The sequence below is a fragment of the Melanaphis sacchari genome, unplaced genomic scaffold (genome assembly GCF_002803265.2).
Source record: "Melanaphis sacchari strain LSU unplaced genomic scaffold, SCAv2.0 Contig11_pilon_pilon, whole genome shotgun sequence".
Classification (NCBI taxonomy): domain Eukaryota; kingdom Metazoa; phylum Arthropoda; class Insecta; order Hemiptera; family Aphididae; genus Melanaphis; species Melanaphis sacchari.
The window spans coordinates 4,850,602-4,868,375 of NW_020270469.1; the positions used below are offsets into that span (position 1 = coordinate 4,850,602).

The 17,774-nt window shown below is 25.7% G+C and overlaps 2 protein-coding genes across 3 annotated transcripts; one reads left to right on the forward strand and one right to left on the reverse strand.

Moving 5' to 3' along the window:
- Nucleotides 1-800: 800 nt before the first annotated feature.
- On the forward strand, nt 801-6,029 carry LOC112604166. The gene is made up of 2 exons (XM_025353070.1): nt 801-908; nt 4,071-6,029. The coding sequence occupies exons 1-2, from the start codon at nt 906-908 to the stop codon at nt 5,898-5,900; spliced, it is 1,833 nt and encodes a 610-aa protein (XP_025208855.1). The 5' UTR covers nt 801-905; the 3' UTR covers nt 5,901-6,029.
- A 1,813-nt stretch (nt 6,030-7,842) lies between these two features.
- On the reverse strand, nt 7,843-14,322 carry LOC112604354 (cytochrome P450 302a1, mitochondrial-like). Of its 2 annotated transcripts, none has more exons than XM_025353335.1 (8): nt 14,147-14,322; nt 12,628-12,995; nt 11,926-12,107; nt 11,632-11,836; nt 10,668-10,821; nt 8,987-9,235; nt 8,296-8,502; nt 7,843-8,185 (listed from the first exon to the last, which is right to left on the reverse strand). In XM_025353335.1, exons 1-8 carry the CDS (start codon nt 14,195-14,197, stop codon nt 8,075-8,077), a joined length of 1,527 nt encoding a protein of 508 aa, XP_025209120.1. In that variant the 5' UTR covers nt 14,198-14,322; the 3' UTR covers nt 7,843-8,074. The 2 variants fall into 2 exon arrangements, with proteins under 2 accessions (XP_025209120.1, XP_025209121.1); XM_025353336.1 differs by having other exon boundaries at nt 8,069-8,193.
- Nucleotides 14,323-17,774: the final 3,452 nt, after the last annotated feature.

Here is a 17,774-nt window from a genome sequence, read left to right on the forward strand (position 1 = left end):
TCAAGTATATAAATATAGTATAAAGTTTATTAATGTCGCATACTTTGATTTGTTTATGGAATTTTTAAGTCACTCAACGGGATAACAATTACAATTAGGTGTTTTCAAGAAAAATACCCGATTAGACAAATGTTTTCAAAAATTGATATACTTCTGTACAAAATTAATTTTTTTTTTTAAGTTTATTGTGTTTTAATCGACGTCAAAATATTTTTTTTTTTTAATCAATTGTTTTGTATAATTGTTTTTACATTGATAAATTTTAAGAAGTTATTTTTTTCCTCTAGTAAGCTTATTAAAAATTTCATATTTTATTATACCTTATTTAACAAATAAGCCATTTGTTCATATTAGTCATACATTTATATAATTAGATATATTTTTAACATTGTAAGTAGGTATTTAATATGTGGTTAAATACTTGATATTCCGTTTAGCCAGTAAAAATATTCTTAAAAAATTAGTTATATTCTATTTAATTATGATTTATTTTATAATAATGTATGGTGTACTTTTGTTTAAAAATATTTGATATTTTACTATGGATACAAACAGCCAATTAAATTATTTATATATACATAAAATACTCTGAAAATATGAAATTCTTTTGATTTTTTTTGTTAGTCATATCTTGAATAGTTGTCGATTAAGAAGAAAATGTAATAAATTTTTTTCAAGATAATCAACAGTTTAGCCAGTCTGGTTTTAAAACTGAAATATGTCATTTCAAACAATTCGTATGTGTGTGTATATGCATATATATATTTATATTGTTTAAATGATTTTAGGAAGTGTTATCGTTATTGACGCCTGAAGAATTTGAACGTTACCTGCTTGTAACTTAGTTCAGCGTTTGGCGACAGTAATAGTACAGACAAGACTGTAGGCTTAACTCCAGAATAGTCATGGTAAGTAGTTTAATTTATACGATCAGTACTTTAATTTTGTTAAAACTTAATATTTCATCGCATAATAAGTTATATAATTATTATTTTATGAGTATTTCAATCATTATGCTTGTTTATAAAATAAATATTGAATAATTACGAAATTGAACAAATTTACGAATGTGGAAACATAAATTATTATAGGATCTATTACGTCAAATCGTATTATTTTTTAGTATAAGCAAATAGTATAAACTACATTTCTGTATAATGTTTTCACATATTATTTTTTTAACACATTATTCAATAATTTTTGGCTAAACCTATATATTATATATATTTATCATTTTAAGAAAATATTCATGTTTAGATCATATACATATTACAAGTAATAAGCATCTAACATAATTACTTTAAAATTATGTTTATTAGGATGCAAACATTTGAATTTCCTCATGTATTTAGATCTTGAATTTTTATTTATTGAATTTCAGGTTTTTTTTATTGCATAATTTGTTTAAATAAATGGAATTATAAGTAAATGTGATATAATTAGAAAAAGTAAATAAATAAAAAGACATAATTCACATAGCGAAGAACTTCTCATTGGAAGAATGTAGAAGTCTTAAATTATATTAATACATTTTATTATTTAATTTAAATTATTAAATATAAGTTAAACTAGTTTTAATCTTTAAATTTAATTATAAATACAAATTTAAAAATAATTTTTTTATAGATTGCATACTGTGTATTATTTTTACATTTTAATAAAATTTCATAAAATTACAAATTAAAATTTTTGACAAAGTTGATATTACAGTTATCAGATATTTTTCTAAATAATTAATAAAATAAGTAATAACGGAATAGAACAATAAATAGACAGTATATAAAAAATAATAATAGAAATGATCATTAAATTTTATTTTCCATCATATGTAATTATTTTAAATACATTTTCTGTATATAACATATTAAAAAATGATTTGTATTACTTATAATCAGTATTTTTTTTATAGCATAATACTCATCAGACCTTATATTATTTTTATTAAAACTATCAAATAATGGACTATAAATATTTTTCACATTTTTTGTCATGATTATTAATAACTAAAAATGATTATTTTATAACTATAATTTTTATTTGTGAGTTGTTTGATGTTTTGCAATTTTCATAAAACATTACTGTTTTAATAACCGAATGTACTTATCTGCTTAAATTTGATTTGTTGAATATAAAAGTGAGATATAAAACGTTCGTACATGATATTTTAGGACTAAATACGAATCATGAATAATTGGAGTTCCTTATACCTTGGTTAGGAATTTTATGTATAAAGATAAAAAAAAAAAAAAAAAAAAACTGGAAATTGTAGTAGATATAAATATATATTATGATTTTAAATCAAATAGATTTTATTTTCAAGTTTTAATCATTTTAGATAATTACTAATATTGCTATAACTATACATTACATCATTTGTATATGCCTATTATGCCTACTCTACGTGATTATAAAAAACTTATATATCAAATAGTTTAAAAAAATGACTTATAAATACTTACTTTTAAGTGTTATGGTTACATTTTAGCTATTATAACTTACAAGAAGTCTGAATACTTTTTATTTATATTTTTTTTAGAGAAATTGATTTATTATAAAAGTACCTACTATTATAGAGTAATATGCTTGATTTTCATAGATAATTTTATACTTTATAAGCATATATTTTTTAAAACTGTTTTTAGTAATATGTTTTAATAGCATAGTCTTAAGCGATATAAAATTTGGTAAACCAAGATTTTGGATTCTCCTTCGCTTTTAATAGATAATTAGATAATATTTTCATTCAAAATGTTTTGAAATGTATAAAATAGTAGGTTATCAATTTAAATTATTAGAAACATATTTTTGTATTTAAAATATCAATATTCAGTATCATTTTCAAAATATTTAGACTAAGTTTTAGCTATTTTATAGGTATTTACAATGTCGAACTGTAATTAAAGAATATTAAAAATTATATATTTTTTATAACCATTTAAAGTTAACATTTTTACTAAATTATGATTTTTTTTGGAGTTAGTACTTTATAAATTTTTCATTTTTATAGCTAATACCTTATATTATGTTGTAATTAAAAATATTCTTAGGAATGATTCGTTTACAATTTATATTTTAGATATATTATTGTATTTTATTATACCCAATTATATTTTTAAAATGTTTAAATTAATTTTAAGCTATGGTAAGTTGTTTTGATTCAAAATTTAATATTATTAATACACGGTATAAATATTTAGGTACTATTAAAATAAGTTTATTTCAGATTTATAAATGTAATTTTTTTGGTAAAAATTAATTCAACCTAACGTAAAATAATTATGTATCATAATTGTAAAGGTCGAAAGAACTTCTCTGTTCAAAATAATTTTTTGTATAAAATAATTTATCATTTAACTAAATTTTAATACGTTTATACCTAACTGTAAACCTATCAATGACGAGATATCTCGAGAATTGAGATACATTAGACATCTAATATACAGCTGAATAGTTATTTATTTATCTAGTTCTTTAGTTATTCAATGATTTTTAATTTTATGCTATGTTAAATGGATTGATTATTTATTCTAGTGTTGGATATTCTATAACTTACAAGTTATTTATTCAAATTATGCATTGTAAAGAGATTTAGGTGCATTCTTTAAAAAACATATTTAAAATTATTTTTTAGAATATAAATTATAAATAATTATTACCAACTACTTTTGATGTAGAATTAAAATAAAGTTTCATTTTTGTGATCGAGAAGATGGAAATATTACAATACAAATTTTTGAATATTATAATATATTGTTATACTATAATCTTTATAAAAATTATTTAATTATTATAACCAACTAAAATATAGAATTATGAGACAGTTCCGTATCTATAATTAGTTTATATCTGATAAAGAAAATTAGATTTATAAAAAAAAAAGCATTTTAACGTATGACTTTCTAAAACTTACCTTTGTACCCACGGAGAACTTGATTGAGAATAATGATTTTTAATACAACGGTTATAGAATTCTAAGATTTTTATTTAAATGCATAAGATTTTAAAAACATTTTTTTATGTTCAAGTATTTATAAAATTTGTATTTATTTACTTTTTTATTATCTTTCCAGGCAACTAAATTGTTATGGATAACAATAATTCACGTCTTATTATGGAACTTAATATTTTCTGTAACTGAGAGTATTGAATTAGATGGGTTTAAAGATTTATCATCAAATAATTTTCGTGATCGAGTACGATTTACAACACATATTTGTGACCGTTTGAAAGATTCACCACCACCGGTTGCTTATCATAATAATGATGAATCTTTATCTGATTCAGATAGTGATGCGGGTTTAGTTAAGGATATGAGTAAAGCAGTAAATCCTGTAAAAAGGCACGCAAGCTTACGATGCTATATCCATAATACACAAGAAAATAAAGAACCTAATAACTTAGATCCTTCAATAACAAGTGAATGGCAAATGAAGTCTACTCCTGCAAACAACGGATTTGGTGCAGATTTGTATGACCATTCAATAGTTCAAAAACCGAAAGTTGTAAATCTAAAAGATGTTGACATTAATGCACATCAAGGATTGTTATATTCTAAAAAACCATTTTTACAAAAAGGAAATCTTATTGGTGAAATTCCAAATCATAAACAACTTCAATTAAATTTACAAGATAAGACGAACAAAATTAAATCATTAATGTCTGCACCACAGCATAAGTTTGTTAATATAATACCAGATAAATTATTGGATGAAAGTCTTCATACCAAATTAGTCCAGCCGTCGCTGACTTTTCCATTACCTGCTAAATTTATTAAATCTCCACTAACTGATTCATTATTGCGGCCAATTGACACACATAATAGTAATGGTGATTCAGCAGTGTTGACAGTAGATAATGATAAAAAAAAAGATCCGTTAATACTGACTCCACCTTCATTACATAATATACCAAATAAAAATGTCTATCAAAAAGATTCGACAGTTGAAAAAAAACCATTATTAATGTCTTTTCCATCGATTCAGATTAACAAGCCAAAACCTGTAGAAATATCGGATGACAAACATATACCACCTATCGCCTATCGGCCTTCACCTCCATCTCCAGTTCCTCAGTACATAAAAGCTCCTGTCACAAAACCAATATTTGTACCGATTTTTGTGAATAAAGGAGTAATAACATCACCAGAAAAAGAACGACCGCAGGCTAATATTGGGTCGTTATTACATTCTAAAATAATCAAAAATGGTATTACTGAACCAACGTCTCAACCAATCTTAATTGAAAAAAAAGTTACAATAGCTTTACCACAAAAAAAACAACCGGGATTAATTGATTTGTTATCACCTACACAGTTTATTAAGACTCCTGAAACAGACATAGTACATAAACCGATAAAAATCGAAAAAGATGCTTCAATATCTGAACAAAATGGACAAAAACAGCAGATAATTGATTATTTGTCACCACAAACTCCGCAATTTATAAAGACTCCTGACAAAGAGTCATCATATCAGGGGACATCAGAACAAACAATAGTATCGGTAAATGCGCCGTATGAGCAAAAACAATCAATAATTAATTTACCATCACCTCCTCAAATAACAGGAAATTTCAACAGTGAATCAGCATCTCAGATAATGCCAATTCAAAAAGAAGTTTCAACATTCGCTACGTATATACAACAGCAGCCATTAGTTGAATTTTCACCACCTCCAGAATTTCAAAAAATTAAAATACAAAAGGAAGTATCGATATCATTGCCAAATCAGGAAAAAAAGATTGTTGATTCACCTCCAAATCTAATTAATTCTTTCAATACTGAATTTATGTCTCAGTCAATTTCTCAAAAAAAAAATTCATTATATGACCAACAAAAGCCTATCATTTTGCCATCACCTCCTCCACTAATCAAGACTACCACTTCAGCGTATGTCAAATAATTGAGTAATAAATATTTACCATCTATTTGTCATAACTTCCAAAATATCAACAGTTTTTCATTGCTGATATTTTAAAAGTTATTTATAAGTTATATACTTATAAATTTTATCATAGTAAAGAAATTTAAATATCTTATATTATATTGAAATCTTTAATATTTATACTTCTTTGATATATTATTTCGATAAAAAATGTTTATGTAAAATATTAAAATATGCAAAAGTTTATAAAGCTTATAAAAATATATTATATTTTTATATATCTTATTAAATTTATGTTATTTGTCGATTGAAAAATTAATAAACTCTTAATACAGTTTAAACTAAACATTGTGTTATAATAAAAATCGTTATATATTTTACATTTCTAAAATCTATAGTTGTACCATTGTAGGGTTGGTTGATGAAGTGTAGGTAGGTATATTATGTTAAATTACATGAAAAATTGATAAATTGTGTACATATCTTAGTGCTTAGTATTATTAAATAAAAATACATTTTTGCAGTTAAGATGGATTATGGATTCATATAATTATGATCCATTCTTTGTTGTTTTAATAAAATATAAATTTAAGATGCATAGCTATTATACCAGAGTTTCTCAACCTGATTGTATAGAATAAATTCTAGGAGGGCAAATTGTGTGAGTTAATATTTTGTGTATGGATCATCATTCGTAAGCAAATTAAAAAAAATAGTGTGGTTTTATTTTAGAACAACTTGTAGATAATAATTAAACTAAAAAAAATTGAATTGAATATTTTTACTAAAATTATTTTACTCGACTAACATAACTAACATAATACTTATGTACATTAATATTATTAATACTAGTATAGCAGAAATTGTTTACGAAAAGGATAAATCGTATATTCGATTATCTCGATTATCATTAGTCCTTAAACATAAATTAGGATAATGGGAAACAGCTCTCTCAGTGATTAATTTGAATTTAATTTTAAAAACAGTAGCATAAAAATTGATTTTATATTACTACTTAAAAATTTAGAGCCGATGGCGTATACTTTAAATGTTAAAATAACACTTTGTACATTTGTATCGTAGTATTGCATTTTTAAATTTTCACAAACGATATGCTTAGTTTAAAGTTAATTAATCTTAATAATAACTTAGTACAACAGGATATTTTTAAATTTGAATTTTAAAACAATAAAAATAAAATTTTTTTTAAGAAATAAATTAAATAACCTAGTTATACATAATAATATATTGATACATTTTTTTTTTTAAAACTATTTTATTCATGTTTTTTTTTTTTTTTTAAATGTTTTTAATTATTTATTTATAATCATTTAGAAAATACCTGATGATTAAAAACATTATCTTTCATTTGTTGGGTGACAAATTACTTCAGATACGTATTAGATATATACTTAAATGTAAGACACGTAGAACCAATACTGAAATCGACATATGTTTCACCAGTATGGGTCTTGGAAATAGTTTTTAAATGTTTCAATTTTGGTTACTGTAATGTTAGTAAATGAAAAAACCGAGGTTTTAGTCATTTCTAACCAGTTTTTAGCCTTATTTGTAAAGTTACATTAATTTTTATAACATGCATATAAAAAGAATAGGTTTTAAAATTACAGACACATGCTGTAGGATAACATTAATTTTTTTGTAAAATGATCTGGAGATACGTATTATATATTATTATAATAATAATATATAATATATACAGTAGGATATCGCTAATCCTAACACAAGCTAATCCGACAGACGTGAAAATCCGAACTGACTTGAAAATGGCCGAATCGTTATATTAATACACAAATGCATGTATATCATAATAATAATATTTCCTAGTAATAAAATTTATCGATTACATTGTGTGTAATACTATATAGTGATCGTTAATAATTATAATAATTTTGATTATATTTATTATGTTTTTTGCTCAAAAATGTATACGAATTAATACAGTATAGAAAAAAATTGATTTCAAAATTAAAAATGGAAGAAATTTGATTTTTTTGAAAGTCATAACTCATAACTATTAGGTAATCCAAACAAATCGTTATTTCGAATGATTCTTTTGCCCAATCTCGTTCGAATTAATGAGATTCTACTGTATATGTATATAAATTATAATTTTTTAAGATAAATATATTTTTATATTATGTGAAGTAGTTAAAATTAAATAATATGATTCAGTCTCTGGTCTTGAATATTAAAGATATCGGTCCGTCAGGTTTGTTTATCAATAAAGATTTACTATCCAACTTTGGTCCCGTCCAAGTCATCTTAAAGTTCCTGACAATCTGAAACACTCGTAAATAAGATATATTTTTATAGCTATGTCCTTATTTCATACTATTTATAAAATTTGTATATAGTGCTTGTTTGTGTGTAATTCGTAAACATTACTTACTTTTATGAGCACGACTTGCAGGAATTGCTCTGACAAACGTCTTGCTATACACGTCCTAGGTCCGTGGCCAAAAGGTAAAACCAAATACGGACTAACGGACTCGTAATCGACGCTGCCTTTTAGCCATCTCTCCGGCAAAAATTCATCGGGTCGCCGGAAGTATTTTTCCTGACGGCAGCTCACTTGGTTTTGCGTGACCACGACCGTCTATAAAAATGTTTAAAAATAGAAATTATTAAGTTTATTGTTACTTGATCAGCGTATCGCTGTTGACATCATAAATTTGGTAGTTACTATTATAATATTATATAAATAAAACGTCACATGGTTGTTACAGTTCTTAAGAAGCTTATCAAGTGAAACGAAATATTAAAAAAAAATTACATTATGATTCGATTATAACTAATACGATTAATAAAACGACTGGCCCAGTGTCCAAAAAAAAACGTGGACTAAAATAATAATACTGAAATAATACTCAGATCATTTCAAAAATATTAAATTAAAAAAAAATTAAAATTGAATTTGTGACCGGTGTTCAAGAGTCTGATACCGATTGAGTTTACAAAAGTCATCCACTTTTTGTGTAAAAACCTTTCTAGTCATTGAATGCATACTAAACGATTGTGCAATATTTGGTTACGTCTCGAATTATCATATTATATTTTATTATATTGTATGTTGAATTTACTCCTGCCGGGACTCTGTATCCTGAAAACATGCACTCCTCTGGCAATATCCGTCCAACGCCCACCGATATTGGATTCATCCGGAACATCTCCTTGATGATTGCTTTCGAATATACGGCTCGCTCTAACATCCCACTGGTGACCGGTGTGTTGTTATGTGGCAGTAAGGCTCGCGCCTCACAAAACATTTTCTCCTGTACGTCCGGGTTCGAGGACAAATGGTACAATCCAAAACAACATGAATACGTCGCCTAGAACCGATAAACTGTATTTACATCTATCTATATAAAAATATTTATGCAATGATAAAAAATAATTATGATTATAATTGTGAGAGTATACAAGTGTATCAAATTGTATAACAATATACATAGGTTTAAACAAACTCTCAAATTGCAGCCTACATGCGTGAAGTCGGCCCATAACCGATCATAAATCATCACTTATTTTAATATTATAATAATTATCTTAATTATGAGAGAATTTATTTGAACGATATCAGCATTTCTGCTGGAATTGTATACATCATAAAATTATTGTGTTTTTGTGATAGAATTGTATAAGTAATAACAATTTTATTTGGTGAATTTTAAGATAAGTTAAAAAAAAAATTAAAGTATTCGTCTACTTCTAATAATTGATTTTTTAAATACTCGTATGGATGTTTGTTTTAGACGAATCGTATAAAGTGATAGAACTACATAAATAATAAAATTTAATTTTTAAATTAATTATAACAATTTAATACAATTTATTTTGAATCTGAATGGTATTCAAATTATATTAAAAACTGGATTTAAATTATTTTTTAAAATACATACAGTAGACGCCGCTTATAAGACTCACTTTGGGACCAGTACAAAATGAGTCTTATAACCGAATGAATCTTATAGGCGAAGTGGAAAAAAAAATTAATTACGTATTTATAAATTTTATTTTACTACATACTTTGCTTTGATTTTAATACATTAATACATATTACATACTTTATTATTGAATAAATTTAATAACCCCGATAAAAAAAAAAACTAAAATTATAATCGTTATAATTATTGTTGCGATAAATGTGAACTTTTATCTGCGATAAAAATTATTATACGTTATAAGGTACCAACAGAAACTAGAAATAATCAACACGAATATTATTTCATTTTTCAAAACCAATTTATTTCTAAATTATAACCAAAAAAGTTTATTTTCTACTATTTATTTTACGAAATTTGAGTCTTATAACCGAAGTGTTGAATCTTAAAACCGATTTTTTTTTAATGTATTTGGATACGTCCGGACCGTTCCAGACGATTTTGAGTCTAATAAGCGGCTGAACCTTATATCCGTGATTCTTATAAGCGGCGTCTATTGTATTATAATTTAGAGCAGAGCTAACTTGATGATTATCACAGGGATCCTCACTAATCCGAACTATACATCATAATATAAATTAAAAATAAAGGTAGATAAAAAATAGCGCTAGTATAAATTTTCAAAAATTACATTGTTTTTATAATTTTATTTTTATAGTAGGATAGTTAAAGGCGACGGTTAAAATTCTTGTTATAAAACAAAAATATAATAAATTGTATTAGTTCAGATGGTTTTTAATGTTTTTATATTAGTTTATAATATAATTTTATTGGAGTATAATAATTTATTCAAATAAATTTACCTATAATATAATATTACCGTGTCGATTCCAGCTAACAAAGTGTCAACAGTCATTCCAATTACGTCTTTGTAGTCTGTCTCTCCTGAGCTTAAATATTGTTCTAATAATGACGCTTTGGAGTCTGTCGTTTTAATACTGGTTAGTTTTTCATTCACAACTTTTAGCGCGATTCTAAAAAAAATATAACTTAAAGATATACTTGGATTTAAAGTGTTTTTAAAATATAAATATTGGATTATACACTATACGGGAATATTACCCATTTGTGACAGAAAAATTAATTTTATTGAATGTAGTTCATCCGTGTCAAAAAAAAAAAAAAAAAAGGTAAATTTCCATCAACAGTCCTTTTACTCCAAATTTGTATTTCACGATAGTGACATGCTGTAATTCAAATTTAAAGGCAGATATTATAATGTTATAAGTATAACATTACATAATATAGTCATTGTACATTATAATTTAATATTTAGATTAATTTCAGCTTTTACACAAAAAGTACTTAAAATATATATAAAAGCCTTAATTTTTTTTTGACCTAAATGTAGTTATCGTTTGTTTTTTTTATAAATTTAATGAAAAATATGTAGTTTTCAGTAAATAATTAAATTGAATAAAATTTAAAGCAAAAGGGCTGTCGCTAGAAAACATTTATAGCTTTAAAATGACTCAGAGGCTTGGCATATTAACCACAATATTGGTAGATACTAGATATTGAGGTTAAAATAATGCCAGATCTACAGCATAATATTTTTAATTTAATTCTTACACTATATAATATAATAATTATTATGGCATCTGAAAGACTAAATAATTATCTACTTTAATATTAATACTGTTTACAGATGATGATACAATTTTATTTAGGGTAAAATTGTTAAATTTTAGTATTTAGCAAATAACTGTAATTGAAGATTAGTTAACATAATCAAATAATATTATGTAAATTGATTAAGTTGCTTAATTCATATAATGACCTACTTTTCAATGTGTTCGTGTCCTTTTATTATACTTTTATACATAGGGGTGTTAAATTTTCTCCATAGTTGTGGTCCATTATCAGTTTTCAATATCGCACTGTTTATGTCGTGAGCCGCTTTGATCAATTTTGAACACTCCGAATCAGAGTCCCATTCTGCATCTTTGAACCACTGTAGTCGTTCGTCGAAGGCAACATAGTACGTAACTGTGGACAGTGTTCGAATTTAATAATAATAATATTAATAAACTGTTTCGTAGATAGATTATTCAATATTTCTGTCAAAAAATTTTTACGTTCAAGGAAGAGCCTAGATAGTTCGGGACCGAAATCATTTGTACGACCTTTGCGTTTTATTCTCCGATCTATAAATTCTTCAACTACTGTGTTCGTACTATCCACATACCCTTTAATGCACTGGACTTTACTTAAATGTTTTTGGAACGCTTTTCTTAGTCTCCACCAATCCTTGCCATTTCTATAATACGTTTACGTCATTACGTGATAAAAATTATAAGCATAGTAAATAAAATGGTAATATTCGTATTTGAATGTCTATAGAGGTTACTTACTAAATTTTAATAATACTGATTTTCAATGAAAAAAATATTATTAATTTCGCCCATTGTTATAACTTAAAAGGTGTGTGTATTGAAAAAAAGAAAATAGTTTGAGTATATAGGCATAGAATGAGATTTGTTTGAAGGTTTTATAAATTTCAGATAGTTCATATTGACAATATACAGTCAATTAAAAAATGAAAATATATTTTTTACAATGTTAGTAACAACTACGTTACTTCTTTTACTTAAGTAATATACAACAAAATATGAGACGTATTTAAACTTATTTTTTTTTATTATACTCATATTAATAAAATAAAATAATAAATTCGTTATTAATAATGATAATTAAAAAGTAATACTTATAATGGCTATAACTAATATTTAATATTTACATTTCAGAAGATGCGTATGTAATATGTATTTCAAACTCACGTGGGCAAAAGTCCTCCAGTGTTGTACACCTCTGGTTTGCTCAATCTGTACTTTTGTAATGCTAAATGACTACGTCTTTCCGGATATCTGCCTTCTTTTCGGTAAAGCATCTCAATGTCTTCTGGTTTGAATATCCACACTATGGACACGCCGGGTACAATGTCTTCCCGAACAACCGGCCCGTACTGTCGGAGTTTCATCAACCCATTGTGATGTAGTCTGTCAAATTTGTACTTGCCAAACATCGGTAAGTATTGATAAAGGGTGCCGACTAGAGGTAAGGATTTTGGTCCTGGAATTTCGTCAAATGTCTTAACAAACTTCGTTTCAGTTGAAAGAAAACGTAGTACTTGAAATAAAGTCGATTTCTAAAAAAAAATAAAAAGTATGTTATTAATTATTTTTTATTGACTCTTTTGTATAATGATATGATATATAGTTATAAAATTAATTTTTATCACAGTCAGAAAATTTTTGTTTGATCACAATTAAAGGCATTATATAGGTTTTATTTACAATGAAATTAAAAATTATATGTATGCGTCGTTTCGATAAATTCATCCATTTAAATGATTTATCAATGTTTTATTTATATTAACATAGATTGTAATAATAATTCGATAACCTAGTATTAAAATCTGTACGTTTTGTGTCAAAACGTACTCATCAAGATACAAAACAATACGATTTTTATGACATTTTGAATTTAAATTTATTTTTCGTTTATTCCAATACTTAGAACAACAAACATCAATAATGCATTTTTCCCCGTGGTTTGAGAGAATAGACATGTGCAAACTACGAGTCTTATTTTGCATACAACAACAATGTCGTATTTCGATTACCGGCAGTGTCAGCTAAAACGTTTTTTGTGTACTCAATCATGTTATATAAACGCATTTACATGCATTGTTATATAATGCCAGTTGCCACGCTGTGTAGTATATTGGTTAGAAATTATACCGTTAATATCATCATAACTACGAACACCGGCATCATATATTTGAAATAAATATATTTTATAAAAGTTATGAGTGAAAATACAATAACAATAGAATTGATTGATTACACCATTACGAGAAGAAAATAATAAAAGTGTAGGTATATTATGTTGAGCAACTTCTGAATTATATATAATTCATTAATTTCAGTTGAAAAGATGAGCATGATAAAAATGGTTTTATCTATTAGGCATATAATAATATCTCGTAGCCAGTTTAATGACTCAACCTGTTAAAGCCGGTATAATTTAATGTCACTAATAAATTTCATATGTTAATTGGTGAGTTTTTAAAACTGTCGGATGTAGATTGGAACGTTGATATATTACTTGTCTAAATTAATCCGATACATTGTATTGTTCAAAAGAAATTTAATATTCATCGTTGCCATTTGTATCTAACATGGTATACTAAAGCTGTGTATTACACAGGAATATAATAAATCTGCTCAAACCACAAAGACGTTCATAGAATATAGTTATCGTTTTATTGATCGTTATTAAATTTGTTATACTCACGTTGCAATGATGAATTCGTCGCATGATGTTATTGTAAAGTTTCGAACGCATATACGCAACACGTTATACAATGAATTGTGGCTGCTCTAACTAAACGTGAGATATATAAAACATTTTAAAAATTATAATGTAAAAATAATATTAACAAACGGAGTAACTCGGTGCGACAGTCTCGGAAACAGACCACAGACTGCCGCCGAAATCAGAACACATAATAATACAACATATTATATGAAGGCACACGCGTGCGCAGTACAGTGCTGTCGTGATACGAACGATAAAATTATTATTTTATAAATGAATTATAACATTTATAACCATTTTTGTGAATTATTATTTATTACATATTAGATATTTATTATTAAAAAAGAATGGCAGAAATGTCCATTTATATCGCAAGTCGTTGTATTCAATAATAATATAAAATATCCATGAGGGTAACATTAAATAGATAAAATTCTATCTATGTAGGATTGATTCGATGTTTAAAAGTTTAGTTAGGTATTAACTATGAAGTCTACATTTCTCTATAGATACAAAGCAAAATGTAAATATTTGTATTTGTATTAACATTTTTTAGAAAAAATCAATAGGACTTGTGAAATGTATACTTTATTTTAATTTTCTAACAATAAAAATATAGTTTATGTTAATATTAGATTTAAATTAATTATTTCTACGTAGCCTAAATCTCGGAATATGGTAATAAAATCATTTGTTTAGTGATTATTCATTTTAGTTCAAGTCTCTGATATTAATAATTTATATTGTTGTTGGTACTTGGTACATGGTTTCTCTTGAAAATAATTTTGTTTATAACACGCTAATAATATAGTAGGTATAACTATAGTGAATTCATATGGTTTATGACCTGTTTGTTACAGGTGATGTTGCTAATGCAGTATTATATGAAATACCTAAACCTACGTCACATTTTCCCCGCCACGACGTTATTCCATAGGTACATCTTTCTAAATATTCAATTTCGATAGTTTCTTATAGGTGTGCGGTCATTACATTTCTTTATAACTCGTTAGTATTATGGTATGCATCGATAGGTGTAGTCACGTCGACTTGAATGCACATCTATTGCACAACAGAATTTCGGCGTTTTATATTTTGAAATAATATAACAAATACATTATACCGCGTGCTAGTGCATCAGTTCGCAGATATACGTGACATGACATTTTCAGATTCGTTTGTTTTCAAAAATCGCTTATATGTTATTTAAATAAGTATATCGATATAAACATTAAAATATAAATAATTCCATTTAATTATAAGTATAAAATAATAATTCGTGATATTTTAATGATTTTTATTTTTTAAGTTTTATTCAATTATATGTACAGCTACATTAGATTTATGTTAATGTTTCAGTGACACATTCAATTTCACAAGTAATAGTACTGATGATAAATTGATTAGTTATAAAATAATTTTATCTTATAATGAATCAACGTTTTTAAAGTAGTGAAGTTGAATTTAAAAAAGGATACTCATTTTCTTTAAATTTTAAGATATTCATCTCAAAACTGGTAATTTTAACTTTTTGATTGAAATTTAGTATATTTTATTTATTTTTATTTTTATGCATTAAGAATATCGCGGAATTCAACAATTTTTTCTCATGCATTGTTAAAAGTAGATGGAAGAGTAAGATAAACAAACCCCTAATGGTTATAATGATATTATTAACATTGAAATGTATACATTTTGATTACAGATAATTCTCCGTAAAAAACGTTTGGAAAAAATATTTCCATATACTTATGTTATTGTCACGAACCTAAAAATATTAAATATTATATCGTCTAGTTGATAATATTTGGAAACATGAAGTGGCCAACATTTTCAATGAAATCCAATACAAACAATTTTAGTTATGGAATCAATTCCACTATAGCACAGGTAGGTGCAGTATAATTTATAAACGACCGGTGATCACGTTTAGATGATAATTATTGAGAGGTGGAAATCTAAAACTTAATTTGGTCATAATTTACAAAATCGAATTATGCATCGATTCTAAAGAAAAATCGCCAAGAAATCGATTGACGTTGTCAGAATAGATCAAAACGAATTGTTTCCCGGTCGAATCCGCTATTTAAAATGATTGGTTAATCTAACAAGTACCTTTTCCATAAGCTATTTAGATAATCAAAATGTATTTTTTCTAGTTTTATGTCAATAGAAATTACGTAGGTACTATTGTCTATGTTAAAAAAATTGGTATCATTCATACTTTATCAAAACGAACAATATTTGTAAATTATTCCAAAACATATTTTTTATGTTATGCCAAAACGTAGTATTGTCTGTATTCTGCAGTAATATTGGTGTTTGAGAATAAAATAGTTAATTTGAAATGTACTAAATTATTGGAAATAGTACTTTACGGATTGTTGTACGTTTTGAAACGCCAAAAAAATATGGGCTTAAACTTAAAAAAATTTATATTTTTTTAAAGAATATTGCTATAATCTATTGTTTATTACATCTATTAAATTCAGTTGGGGTATAAGATATTCGATTGACATAACTCAAAGATCACTTTTGTAGACAAGATAGGACTGTATTATTGATATTTGGTATTTTTTTTTATATATTAGATCGTGGCTTTGACAACGACCTATATTTTCAGCATGAAAGTTGGTATCGACATGATGACGCCGACGATAATCATTGGCGCTGTGACCGACAAACGCAACAACACTGGCTACAATCCTCTATCCGACATATCAGAAGAACAGACTTCCTGGATAGGTGAGAATAAAAATCGAGTATTTATCGCGAATGTAATAATCACAGTATCGTATGCATTTTATTACCTATACCTACGTTATTTATACTGGCCTAAAATACCTACAGATGATGATCTATTTCACTGTAAACAACACTTAACTAAAACAAAAATTAGCATAGCTGATTACATTTTGTATCATTGTATCAATGTATATTGGCTTATTTGAATATATTGTATTATACTTTAAATATCAGGGGCGTTGTCAGGATTTTTTTAATGGTGGTATTTAATTACATGATGTGTAAACAAAACTTTTTCTTGAATGAGAAGGCTTTAAATTCACTCCATTGTAGTTATCAGTCGTCATAATAATTATATAAAATATAAAGTAGAACCGTAAATGGCAATATGGTTCGTAAACATTTTTAACATGATATAGTTAACATATTATTTTTAGCACCACGTGGTACTAAACAGGATTCAAGTAAATATCTTGTACGGATGAAAGTTTAATCACGCGGAATGATTAAAATAATTGTTTTGTTAGGTTTTCGTATAAATGTTTAAAAAAAATCGGATATAATGAGTTTATTCGTCACTTATTTTTTTATGTATATATTAGCCGACCTATCACAGCTTCGCCCGTGATTGGTTATTTATTTTGCCTACAAACGATGATATGGAGAATTTTTTATTAAAATTGTATTGTTTAATAATGTGATCGGCAAGTAAATATTAAAAACAGTTAATGAAAACGTATTGAAATGTTTCTAATGGTATTAAGTATTTGGTGTAACTTTTTGAAAAAAATTGGAAAAATATTAAATAGTGTCATCAAAAAATTGGAACATTTAAATAAAATACATCCTCTCCCACCCT